Source organism: Bombus terrestris, chromosome 4 (assembly GCF_910591885.1).
Source record: "Bombus terrestris chromosome 4, iyBomTerr1.2, whole genome shotgun sequence".
Lineage (NCBI taxonomy): Eukaryota > Metazoa > Arthropoda > Insecta > Hymenoptera > Apidae > Bombus > Bombus terrestris.
The window spans coordinates 8,805,117-8,819,498 of NC_063272.1; the positions used below are offsets into that span (position 1 = coordinate 8,805,117).

At 41.4% G+C, this 14,382-nt stretch overlaps 1 protein-coding gene across 5 annotated transcripts in view; it reads left to right on the plus strand.

Annotated features, from left to right (window-relative positions):
- LOC100647018 (paired box protein Pax-5) overlaps positions 1–14,382 on the plus strand; it is a 146,249-nt gene that overhangs the window by 89,267 nt on the left and 42,600 nt on the right. Inside the window, exon 1 of one of the 5 annotated variants that reach the window (XM_048404775.1) lies at positions 10,374–11,586. The exons of the other annotated variants lie outside the window; for them this stretch is intronic. Within the exon in view, the coding sequence (XP_048260732.1) occupies positions 11,532–11,586 (55 nt within the window). The 5' untranslated portion in view covers positions 10,374–11,531. Of the gene's footprint in view, positions 1–10,373; positions 11,587–14,382 lie in introns of those variants that run through there. 5 annotated transcript variants of the gene reach the window in all.

Here is a 14,382-nt window from a genome sequence, read left to right on the forward strand (position 1 = left end):
TTAGACGCTATTCGAGGAATGCCTGGGCTCGCTAGTCAGCCTCCGGCTGATCGATGATTTCTTCGTTCAAGCAGCTCCCTTGGCTGGTAATTATTCGTGCCAACAACGCGAGAATCGCCGTTGTTTGCATTCTCGCGAAATAACAAGCGTAATTTGCGAAACGTTGAAATATCGCGGCGGGGATTGCGGGAATTTCACGCAACACCGAATACAGAAGTTACTTAAGATCATCCTGAGAAAAAGAAAAAATTAGAATTGAAAGAAAGGACAATCTTCGCTCGTTCATTTGACAGGACTTGCACTTAATCATTTGCTACTAGCATTACGTGTACCATATGTATATCATAGAAGTATTCGTATTTTCCAAATTGCCAAATATTTACCAAACTTTAAAAGATTGATACCTGTGTATGATAAAAATGTGAAAATAAAAAGGATTAACTAAGCTTGAGAATGTATCAAATTAAACACTCTATGAGAATGTATTTGGAAACGAAGCTTCATTAATCCAGTGTACTAAATTCCAATTAAAAAAAATACAAATTTTGAAATAAATGCTTGTTCATTTATAGGAAATGTAAATGTGCAAATATTTGACGTACAAAATTCCCACCTATTAAAACACTTGGAGGGTGACACATTTCTATTTAGATTCCATTTCTTTGGTTATGCTCATAAGAACATCAATTTGTATAAACAACCGCGATCTATCGATCACGTCGGTGAAGGGTGGATCTATCAGAATCTCGTCGCACCTTCGAAGCTTCGCGTAATCGCGAGGATGGAAGAAACGGCAGTGTTCTAAGAGGGGGCTGGCGTGACAGAGCGAGCACGAGGTGAGATGAATAAATAAGAGGGTTTTGAAAGGCGGTCGCCGTGGCCCAAGAGGTTATTACGTGGCGTCACGCGATGATGTATCCGCGCTGGTTCAGATTGTCTCCGCGAGATGGGACCACCGACCGTGAAATATGCACCAACCCCCGGGTTAAACCCCCTGGAGGCACGCCGCCCGCCCTTATTCACCGCCGCATCACCACCTTCGGACGCAAAAAGAGATGCTTGCAGGGTCTTCTCTCCTGTCGGGGGATGCTGGTCCACAATCCTGTCCCCTTGACTCGATTCGAATATCAATCTTACGCGAGGGTGTCTTGATCGTAATTAATGTATTGGGTTTATTTGCCAATAATTCGTGAATATATTAAGATGCAATGGAATAATTCTCTTCGATCCTCTTTACGTTGTCTGTGGATTTTACTGACACTAAATTGTATGAACGTTTCACAAATAGCTAAGTAGGATTATGACGATATGATGAAAATAAATAGGCATGCGTAACCATGTTTCTGTCTCAATAAAATTTAAACGTTAATATCGTCAAAAACACCTGTACGGTTTCAGTAACTTCAGAAATAAGAAATCTGTAAACAGACATTTAGACTGATTCGGTAATTTTTATAATTTGGAAACAAATTCTTTCTCTTGGTTTATTGATAATAACATAATCAAAAAATATTAATCATTATATGCATTAAAACAAACTTTGCAAACCTATTGAGAAACGTGAGAGTCCACGAGATGCTCTGATTTAACTTTGTCCACCAGCTTGTCCACTGGCCCATAAAAACACTTTAATTCTTCAAGAAACGACTATCTACGGACGAATAGGGATCGATAGCTTTTAAAATGTTTTGGCAAATCGAGGTGGTCAACCCCGAATAGAGGAGTATCGCGATAGAACATTAGGAGGGATATATTTGGCCGATGTAGCAATAATTTCCATGCATATATACACGTAGGTGGTGCAGTGACGGCACATAGATCACAAGGGCTCGCCGACACGCGACAGCACGTGCTCCCAGCGACCGCTTTTCTCTCTCTCTCTCCCTCTCTCTCTCTCTCTTTCTCTCGGTCTCTGCCCCTCTGACCCCACCCCCTTTGGCCCACCACGTGCCTGTGCACTTAGGGTGAACTTCATGAGCTTTCCACCCACCACAAACGACAAACCACTCGAGTGGATCCCCCTTGGACGCGTATGTGGCATAACCCTTCTTCCAACCATTACCGTGACGCTATTCATGCTTAATACAACGGATCTCCGGGATTTATCCTTAAACAGAGAAAGTCGAGATGTTGCTGGGCACCAGAGAATATTTTCCAAAAATTGGACTTGAGCATAGGTTATCAAGAAATTCTTTGACACTAATAATACGAGAATGTTGTTGTAACAGTACCAGTGAAGGAAAGATTTCTTTGGTTATCCAATATTATAGTATTATTAGTATGATATATTATAGTATTGCGTTAATATATTTTTGCAACTTATCACGATTATCGATCGATGTATTAAAAAGAAATTCATCTCGGAATGTGGTTATAAAACTATGGCCAACGAAGTATTAATATCTTTCTTTTAACGAGCCTTTGTTTCATTTTCACTGAAATTGAGAATTTTTACTAAAAGTATTAGATTGTCCGAAAAGTGTCTTTCTTTTACATACACGTCTTTTACAACAACGCATCTTTATACAAACATGAAACTTAATCTTTCGAACGTTGTGATCTATTTTGTTCTATCAAAATAGATCATACATAATTTGATAAAACAATATAAAACGGAAAATGTTGTGCATCCATTATTTCCTTATAAAACGAAAGAAACTTTTCGGACGACCTAATACAATCCGATAAAAGTAAAAGTTGCACGAATTACAAATATACGTACAACTTTAATTCTAGAAGTATTGTAACTACCTTTACGTCCGTATTGATCAACACAACTACTACCAACATCAAACTCAAATCGTCGTAATTTCCATGTGTTCGTCGTAAGAATTTCAGTCGATCAAAAGGCACACGCGTAAATAATAAATATTATCATTAAGCATGTGGGATACGACGATCCAGTGAATAATCAGTTAGTATTCGCAAATTAGTCGACGTTCGAAGTAGACACGGACAATCATGTATTGTACTGTTTTAAAAAATAAAAAAAAAAAGAGAAAAAAATTAATTACTTGTATACAAACGATTAGTTTCTATCAGAAATTAACAAACTTATTGAATGAAAACTAACGATGCCTGAAGTGATAGATGTGATCGGAATATGGAATAATTATTGTGATATTCCACGAAAAGAGGAACAACAGAAAATTGAATGGCCAATTTTATGTTATAGTAAGTTTATTTTTTTCTTATTTATTTACGTAATATTAAATAAATAATGTAATATATAAATAATCGCCTCAATCGTCGGAAAAATCGGAGGAATTTATTATGCAAATTTTTCTTAGCCAGATAGACCAACACAGGATCGTTATGCTTCTTTCGATTATCGAGTAACCATAGTCTTTTCATTCGATATATTTAGTCCGGTCATCGATGATTTATATAAGGTTACTTTATTCATTTATTAATAAAATATTATTTTAAAATTAACTTCTTAATATCATCGTATACAAAATGTTTATTCAGTAAATCCAGTAAAATATGAACTCGTATGTTATAACTTAATGTACGTTTGTCGTGGTTAATTACTCGTTTAATTAAATTACGCCTGTGAAGCAACGCTTCCCGTCACAGAGACAAGGCCAAAGGAGATTCGAATAATTGTTTGTCGTCGGACCAGTCGTAAATCCGTACGCAGCGCGTAATAATCGCTTCTAAACAAGGGGATGACGGACAACGCGTAATCATATTATGATGTTGTGGCCTTTAGCTCTCCTGGGGACGGGGGAGAGTCGTGTGTTTGATATTTAGCATCTCCCAGGGGAAGCTCGAGACTACGTTTTTACCATCGAGAGATTCCATTGTCGTAACATTTACCAGATAACTTTTTCGCCATTTCTCGCAGAAATTTAAGCGATTTCATCTTTCGTTAAAATTTAAAATTGCGCTATCCTTTTAACGCGTACGCTACGATAATGTTCGAACACCTTGTAGTAACATTATTTGAAAACGTAAAAATTAACGACGAATTAGTAATTAGAAATTGCCATATGTATTTTTATGGAACGAAGATGTACTTCTGTAAACTGTAAAATGTAAACTGTAAATTTAAATGCTTTATCAAAAGACATGGTAGTGATATATTTTACGGTGTGCTGTTCGAACACTAACGTCAGAAGTCTCTATCAGTCTAGAAAAACCTTCTTAATTTAAACTTCAAATTAAAAAATTGAAAATTAAAGAATTTCGATATATAATAAAAATCTTGTCAACGAAGAAAACAATCCTATAATTACTTGTGAAACTTTTATAGTATAATGTCCTCGCTTTTTAACGCAAGACTTCGTTGCTTAAGAAAGACGATCGCGTAATAACTACAGAAAGAGATCACAGTGTACGGCCTGTGGCAAGACTTATCGTCGCGGATCGCAATTTATTTTTGTATCAGGCGGATGTGTCTAACTAGTTTGTCCGGGCGAAAGTAAGAGCCTCTCTTTTCAAGATTAACGATACTTTAGTACTGTTTTAAAGAGGCACCCACCACCCCCGGCAACCCCCGGGACTTTCTCCTACCTCTGGTACTTGCAACCCCCCGAAGAAAATACTTAGGATTAACCTGTTCCACCACCCTCCTAAACCCTCGTCTCCTCCTGAACTCACCACTTCGTTATTTCCTACCGCCGCACTACCCTCGAATGGGAGGTTCAGGGTGAAACAGACGGAGAAAGGGAAAAAGAGAAAGAGAAGGGAACAAAAAAGTAGCAATCGTCGGAACTTGAAAGCAGGGCATTTTATGATGACTACAAAAGTGGTTCGGCCACTGTTAGGGCGGCGAGAAAGAGGGTGGCACGAGCAAGGCGAGACTCAGTTGCTACCCCTACCAAGCTTTTTTTCCGCCCTTAGACGCAGAATCGGGGATAAAAGGAGAAAGAGGAAACGATAGAGAAGGAACGAAGCTGGATCACGATTCTCCCTTACCAGAGGAGAGAACGCTGCAGCCAGGGACTTGAATTGATTGCTTTCATTACGCAAAAAAGTCACTTCCTCCCTGTCTCCCTCTTTCTCTCCCTCCTGCCGTATATATCCTTCCTTTTCTTCGCCATCTACTTTTTCGCTCTCCATCTCTCGGCATCCCTCGCCTTGCCCCTCGTATTTTTAACTTGTGCCGCGCGACACTGGCGAATAAGTAAGTGTGCTATTTACATCAAATCTCGTAAGTTATCGCCCACCGCCACCGCTATATCTTTCTTTCCCTTTTCTTCTTACTATGTCACGGGTACGGTAATACGGTTAGGGGTTAATCTTTTACGGAATAGTCACCGAATTCCGTGGGATGCTCTCGCAACGAGCACTCCGGGTTTTTGCGGTTTCGAGAGCGGCGAGCCAACAGGGGGATAAATTCGTCCGGTGCTTTTTCCTCTGTTTTTCTGCTTCTTTCCTTTTTTCCTCTTTTTTTGATCGTTCGGACGGACCGTTTTTGCCGTGAACGAGATTCTCATCGGAGACCCATTATCCTCGGTCGCGCGACGGCAAACAGAAAAATAATTCTCGCGAAACCACTACGACGTTTCGAGGACTCTAATTGAAGCAGCTAATGAAATTCCAGCTACGGACAGAATTCTAACAACGATTTAGAGGGTTTCCCGAGATTTAGAGGGTTGTTCGTGATTGTACATACAGGAGATCGAAATTACTGATTGCTACGCGAGGAGATTATTAATTGTTATATGAGCGGAACTGTTATCTGAATTGTAGACAAGTTTCTTGTTTGATAATTCTTACGAAGAATTTTCTTCCAACATAGGTTTTGCATATTATTGATTAACCTTCTACATACTAAACCTTTCGTAGTTTCTTCGATACTGAATTGTTATTTACTTACATATTACTATACATATAGAAAAAAAAATACTTAACTCAGATATTAAAAACAAGTTTAACCGCTATATCTAATATCTAATTTATCAAATATCTCCAAAAATACATATTTTCTATCTAAAAAAATTTACACGTGTATCTTTACATTCTTCGAGCAATTTATACGACATTTTTCGAAATGCGTATTTGCGTACACTAATAAAAGGTGAACGAATCTGATATTCCATTTACAAAACAAAGATCATCGAAATCATAGATTTCGTATTAAGTTTCGCAGTTATCTGAAAGTGCCAATTTTTAGAATTCTTCTAATAAATCAGCAAAATGCTGCAATATTCTACCCACAGATAACAACGATCATGCATATCGCAGATCCTACGTAACTCCTACGTCTTGCCAATGATAAATCAGATTAATACAGCGGTTATCCGACGGATTAGGAAGGACAGTGAACCTCCAAGCTACAGATTAGCCATCCAAGAGCACGATGCAGTCACGTTACCCCAATGATCGATGCACCCGGAGCAACGAGCTCATCTGCATCTGCCCTGCGACAGCGCTGCATGACCACTGTATCGCTTGCACACTTCGAATACTACTATCCAGCCCCAAAGCTACGGGTTCCAAGTGCGTGTTTCCCCTAAATTCGACTGCGAATGTATCTCACGTCGAGTGCCGGTGCACTCATGTAGAGGACATATTGCCCGTCAACGCGAACCGAGCCGCTCGTTCGTTCAGGCAAATGATATGCCAAAGTGTAATCTCGAGAGATCCTCCAGAGATTAGGTCGGCCGACGCGATAATGACGAATGGATCCCCGTTGCCGCGGCCTGCTCTTTGTTCCCCAGGATCACGAGCCAGGTGAACCAAGAATTCTTTCGAGGGTTTGTTGTCAGGGGAAGAATCGACTGCGTGATATGGGGAAGCACACCAAGAACTGGTTTAGTTCTGGTTTCGAGGGATTTTCGGTGGGATTTAGCAGGGATTTTATTTGTAATTGGCGGTAAGGGGAGTAAGATTTTCGGTAGTGCTAATGATTTCCTGTTTATTTGAACGTTATGCTGACAGATTAACGCGAAGTATGTATTTTATTAAACAATTTTGGGGATCTGTTTTGAAAAGTCTTTCTCAGAAGGTTTGATATATTTTAACGTTTAGAGAGAATCTAGGAGAACAAAATACTCAGAAACAAAGTTTCGATCGAAATGTAATTATCTTCAGAATGCCTGTCGAAGTACTCTCATTAATAATCTCTTACAATATTAAAAACATTCCAGGTAGCCCGTAATCTCTATTCTTTGCCAGAAACCAGAAACTCCTCTCTACATTTCGATTAACAAACCCCACGTCAAATCTGGACAATTCAATCCTCGAGCAGAATAATTTACAACTTCCAGCCTGCCACTCCATCGAAATCACCCCTGAATCGAAACTCATACCCGACGCCCAACTACGACCCAGGAAACGCATCTTTCACACGCTAGAAACAGCTCGCCCGCGCATTTAAAGGACACGAGGAATCATCGATAGATCCTAATCTACGCCAACATCGCAACTGCGATTCAAGAAAGCGAACGCACACTCGCTCACACGTCCAAAAGACACTAAGATGAATCCAATCCTCCGCAGAGCGGCAATGTTGCGTTGTCGAAGGTTAAAAAGCAGCCGTGGTAACAGGATGCGGTGTCGGCGTGCAATCGATCCAAGCCTCGTCGGACAATCGAAAACGCAGAATCGGCCGGCTAGGAAATTACGGGATCCCCGCCGGCTACGTCGAGTGTCGGATACGCAAGCCGGTTACGCAACGAACATCGCGTTCGACAAGAGGCGCGTTTCCCGATCTCACGTATCTAATGTCAATGGAGGAGGCCTCTGTGCGTCTCTGTTTCTGAGAGCAAGACAGACGCGACGAGGTGGACGAAACGCGGAGGAGGAACGAACGAGGTGGCCCCCAGTCGGAACGTAGGAATGAAACGAAGAAAGGAGTCATGAAAGAACGCACTCGAATGTAAACCGGACCCTTGTGAGATTCGCGGCCCAGTGGCGGTCCCACCGACGCCGATGGCTGACCGCACCTTCCGGCTGATCCGAGTCGCTCCGAACACCAGACCTTCCCAGAGCGCTAACATTTTAGATAGGTGGGGGGCCCCCTCGCAGACTACCTCTTCTTCGATCCTCGATCGAACCCCGGAGCTTCTTTCCACGGATCTCGATACGCTTTTTTGTATCCGGTTGCAAATTGTGTCCGTTTCATGCACCATTTACGAAGACGATAGGCTTTTTTGGATTTTAATGCCACCTAAGGGCTCCTTATTTCAGTTGCCAGATTCCTGGAATATGAGTTCTTGGTTTTTTTTTTAACATGGTGTTGGATGGGAGAGACGCGATGTGTTAGATATATGCAATTTATACGCTTGGTAGTACTTTTGAGATTAGAAAGGGAGACTATATAGTTGAGGTTGAGATTAAACTTTGTTGCTAATGAAGAGTATAGCGTAAGAATATAGCGAATGAAATTACGCGCCTTTTTGCGGAAACAATTTTTATATCAAATGCAGGTTTTTCTCTTGGTTCTGCAATTAAATATGTATTTGTATTATTCTCCAGAATATTTCATAAATATCGATCGTCGTAATATTATTTGAACTCCTGTTCTGCGATAGAACTTCTTCAAACCACCGCTACGTTTCTGAAATACCGTATCTCTGGTCCCACAAAGCTGTCGTCACCTTTAACTTCAAATATGGTATCTCGTTCGGCAGGTAACAAGAATAAAAGGCTGACAAAGTAAAATTCCGTATTCTCTGCTGTAATCTTCAAATACGATATCAATTTGATACTTCGATATTTCGCAAAAAGGGTTAAGCGGAAAAAGATGTCTAAATCGCCTAAGTGTTTTCACTAAAACATAGAACGCTTCTCTTGTGAGCAACTTGCTCGTAACGACAGAGATTTTTTCGCTGGATCTGGATCGCGGTCAAACCCTTTCCATAAATCGTTGCTGAAAGTTTGGCCACGTACTCGCGACTCGCAATAACTCGGCGGCGGTGGATAAAAATCGGCCGGGGGCCAGGGATGAGTAATTCGGACCCGCTGAAGGGTAATTGGAATGCATCGTGCATTGCCTAACTTTCGAGTTATAGCCTGCATAAAAGTGATAAGTCTCTTCCGGCGAATAAGCATCTATAGATTACCGTAAATGTTATACCACACCGCACGGTATATACACAAAGTTCCCAAGTAAAAGTATCCTAGCGGTGAGCGCGCCGCAGTTTGTAAACCAGTATATCGTCCCCCACCTCCTGTTCCCCTCCCCACACACCCCACGTGACACGCGTAACTTGCGAAGTCCTAGCCCTTTCCTCCCTCATCCACCTTTTACCATCCTCCACGGACTACAGACAGTGTCCACCATATTTTGTCCCGCGATGTAATCAGTCTCGTAATTAGCCGCGTCAGAGTCTGATACGCCTCGTGCTCCCTGTATCGTGCACTGATCGAAATTGATTCATCTTTCGCGATTGTGAATCGTTTAACCCTCTGACTGTGTGATAATGTGACGAAGAGTACGGAATGAACGATATACAAATTTAGAAGGTTTTTTACTTTCCTAAAAAGGTAGAAAAAAGTACGGAAAAAGGTAGAAAAGGTACATTGTGAAACTTAAAACGAAAGAAAATATAAGGGTATAGATATAGAAAGAAAACTATAGAAAGAAAAGTGACATAATTACGATAGGATAATGTACCACCAGAAACGATGATCGAGAGACTAAGTGGAACTATCATGCAGATTGCCGGTGTTCGTGAAAACTGTATTGAAAGATATTCTAATCTATAAATAAACCTAAGAGTAATATTCTGTACTGTAGCGACACTCTTTGGTAATAATCGTTTCCAATAACGAGCGAACTAAGGTAATCGAAACATTCTTCGATCGTCGACCGGGGGTAAAAGAGCATCGAGACGAAGTGGTCGAGCAGTGAGGTTGGGGAGGAGGCGAGTGTTTCGGAAGAAGTGGAGCGACAAAGGGAAACTCTTAAATAAATAAAATCGATAAGGCGAGACATCGTATCCAAGGAGAGCAAGGTAGAACCTCCCGGAGAGGGACAAGCTCATGAATAAGCAGTGCTCACGGGGGTGTGCGCCGCGTGATTTCGCGTGGGACTGTTGGCGGTAGACCAGCCGGCGAACGTTTATTTCGCAACCTTTGCCTCTTCCATCCCGGATTCTGCCTCTTGCTCTCGCAGCCGGCCTCGCTCTCTCCGTCGCACCGCGGTGGATGCCAATAACGACGTTATCCCGCGCGACGCTCAAGCCGTTTCCGTAGAAACCCCGCGTCACAGAGCCGCCCCACCTCGGCTACACGTGATCACGATCCAGCCAATGGTGTGCGCGGAATCTCGTGGCTGGATGCTGATCGAGGGATGCAAAAGGCGGGGTTGCAGCCCGCGTGGGGATGAAAGCTCGACGATAGAGGCGGGGGTCGAAAAGCTTGGCAAAGTCACGTGTGCCCGTCGCCAGAAGCCTCGTTCGTGCTTTCACGTCGTTGTTACCCGCACGACCGTGCCGCTTTTTGGGGTCCAGCCACCGTGTCACCGCGGCTGATAACGATAACGAGAGTCGGACGTGACCGAGAACCTTTTTGCCTATTTTGGCCACGGGACCCAACGACACGAACTGACGAGTTACCAGGCACAGTCGCTTCAAAGTGTCCGAAGAGTATCCAGGATTGTTTTTCATCGGTTCTTTGCTCGTGAATACTTCTTCATGGTTGGATTGCTCTTCGCTCGGATTCCTTGGTGACAACTATGGACGGGACAGAGATGGTTCTTTTGGAGACGATTCGTGTGAACGAGATTCTTGGATTATTTTGAATTGTTTGTAACGATGGACTCTGTGTGTCTTTATATGGAGAAAGAAAGGGATGATCGAAGTATAGTTGATAAGTGAATACAAATGAAATCTCAAGTGATCCTTTGGATACGATGAAGTGAACTGTGTTATCGGCGAAGAACAGTGTGCAGTGACTAACAGCAAGCTAAATGTCGCGCAGATAATCGTCCAAAACTCGTCAATAATCTTCTAAAAGCAGTGTCCAAAATATTCGGAAGCTATTGGAATCTCAATTTTAAGATCCATCGTACATTTCGAAGTAATCGTAAGGCTAAGAACCGTTAAAATCCGAGTCATTAAAATTCCAACATCCAGAAACTAATTTGAGAAAACGTCTCATTTTACCAATCTAACGATGAAGAGAGTCAAAAACCCTTTCGTGAATTCGATCAGAGTATCATTGTGGACATCGTGCGAGAGTGGAGTTCAGTGATGCCGCGAGTGCTGTGAGAAGAGATTTGAGAAGCCGTAAGTGTCCCATAGATAAAGTTCTAGCAGACGAGGACGGATTCAGCTCTCGATTCATGAAGATGAAGCGACGGTCGACCGGGTGCTCGTCGAAGCCACCCGTCGTCCGGCACAAAGACGCTCCTGATGACGGTCATTGTACCGCCACGCCATAGACTAGTCTCGGAGGCTACGGTTAAAAAAGAGACGAGAACCATCACCTCTGGAAACTTGCGAGAAACGTCATCGTCGGTGGTCAATAGGACCGACCGTCCTTTGGACGCGTTTCACATATTATACGCGACATCAAGAGAGGAACCACCTGGATTCCCACAGCCGACGGCCGTCGGCTACTGAGGGGCCACGATGGACCTCAGCACCGCCTATCGTTACAATCAGAATATGATGGAATACTACACCTGTAAGCTGACAACATGCGCGGTCCTCCGGACATATTTTTCTATTTTTCTACCTGCTTGTGATTGTTTTCGTTTGTTAGAAATCCTTGGTTGCATATTTTTGCTTATCTTTGTTTAAATTGGGTTGCATCTTTCGTGATATCATGGGTAAAGAGCAGATGATTCCGATTTACTCGTATATTTATTCTGGTTGATTCATTCTCAACACTTTTCCAGCAAACAAGATTCGAATTTGTGTCTCGGCCTCGAATTATTTTTGCATAGTTGACAGGCGACAGTTGTTTGATTAATTTTTATTACGTTCGTCTTCATCGACGAAATTACTGCTTTTAACCTTGCTGCATTCTTTAGGTCTTTCTAACCAGAATTTTCTTCTATCGTTAACAAATTTTATTTCATTAAACGTAGCTAGTTAAGTAAACAAACGTTAAAAACTATACAGAGTTAGCCTATTGATAAAATTTTCCCTAGGAACTTTACACTATCAATTAACAATTAGTAAGAACAAATCAATTTCAGCTAGCGCAAAAATCGATCTCACTCACTTAAAACTTGGTACATGAGAAATAGCAAATTCCTAAATAGGCGAATTACTATATCCAAGAGAATCTGACAATCAGAGAAACGAATTAGGTCAATTAAAAAATATTTCAAACCCGTGATACGAAGAATATTTAAGATTTGCCTAGGTTATCGCTTGACCCGAACTAAGTTAGAAGATTCTCTTCTTGTCTTTTAATAACTGTGGAATAGGAAACGACATTCGAAGAAGCGGCAAAACACCGCTCGTTTTTGCACGGAATAACTTAAACACCGAAAAAGCAGAAAACAATCAACTCTCTTCCCTGGATCGTGAGAGCGAACTTGTTAGCGTAAAAATCGATTTCTCCCGGTATTTTCTGTCCGATCAAGCGGTCCGTGGAATAGAATGAGGAAAGTCGAGCGGACGATCCGTTCGGCGACAAATCCGTATCGTCGTCAAGCAAACGAGAATGCGAAAACGAGAAATTCAATGACCTTCGTCCAATCCGTTCGATTCGTAGCGGTACAGTGGTTGATGAAAAAGCAAAACCGCACGTCGTTGCAGTCTCTGATCCGCGTAGGAACCTTTCGCGGAACCATTCGGCTACCTCCTATCAAGTTGTTCCTCTTCGCTTCCCTAAATCGTCAGTGAAAGCTTCCGAATCAGTGTAGCAAACGCTCGAAACGAAAATCTCTTCTAGTTTGCGAAAGAAAGAAAAAACTCGGCCACAGAATCTTCTCGTACTTTCGTTTTCTCTCACTTTCTTTCCCCCGCCGAATAAAAAGTCAGTCTTGCTATATCTCGGAGAAATTCACATCGCTCTGAACCGATCCGGCAAATTCGAGGAGAAAAAGGGGGTTAAACCGGACCGAATCGTGGAACCGTGTTGCACACGCTTCCGCACTGTGCGCGGTAAGCAGCGATCGAAAGCGAGAACGCGACTTTGGAAGCGTGTCCGGCGTAATCGCGCGTGAACAGAGAAAAGTGTGAAGAAAACGGAGAAAAATGTGTTGACTCGGTGAACGCTTAACACGTTCATTGATGCCGATGCATAGAATTCGTCCTCTTAATTATTTGGAATTTAGTTTGCGCACTCTTATTGTAACAATCGGAGACGCAATCGTTGAGATTTTATTTCTATGTGTTTTAATAGAAATATTTTTAGAAAGACGAAACAACGTGGTTAACATGTTTATCGCAGATTCAGTATTCGCTGTCTACGATGATGCAAGCTAATAAATAAGTATCGTACGATATTTGTTTGTATATTGTAAAACTTTGCGTCATAATGGTCCAAGTCAGGATTTAAAGAATTTACATTGAGTTACGTATTTAAACTTTTAGAGGTATCGTCCCTTTAATTTCATAATTAAGTTGCTAATTGTATCTACGTTTACATGAGTCGAAAAGATATAATCAATTTTTTCTAATAATCAACTTGGGAAACTATTTTATGAAAACTAGCAGTGGACCGTGTTACATACTCTACTATGATTCTCAGATCTCCATATGTATTTGACATGAATTTTTGTGAAATATTTCTTCACAATTTTGTACTTTTCGATATATATTTAATTTTCTTCAAAATATATGTCTCCTCGAATCCAGCTCGTACGCAGTTGAACGTGCTAATAGAAATATTTTAAAATACAAATAAAATACTAAGTAATAAAGAGAGAGTTACAGCAAATATTATTAGAAAATTGTGAGATAAAAAGATATGCAGTTTTTGCGGAGGAATAATTACATTTTATTATGTCGTAAATGTGTTAAAATCATACGATACACTGATCATTGTGTGAAAGGAAAAAAAAGAAAAAAGGAAAAGTCTTTCGATCGCGATTTCGTCTAATTACAGGTGGAAACGTATTAATTAGGTGGCCATGGTCGTCGTTTCCAAGCGGCGTGGCCGCGACCGTCCGCCGGTTCCGTTCGAACTAATGGCATGATAATAATTATGAAACATTAACAAGAACGGCGCGGTCAACGCGAGTGCATCGCAGCTGAATCGTTCCGCGACCAGTCAGCCAATCCCTTTCATTGAACAGGCAAAATTATCCGTGTAATTGCAGCAGAATTTGCTGAACGTTTCAAGACCAGAAAAATTATCGTCGATATCTGCTACAGAGGCAGGTGAAACAAATCGACCATTCTATTTGTAACTTTGTATCGCTCTATACTCGAAACATTTTTACGATTTACGTAAAATTAGAAGAGTATAAACTTGACTTTCTCTAATATATCGAATAGACTTTCGATGATATCGATGTTATTG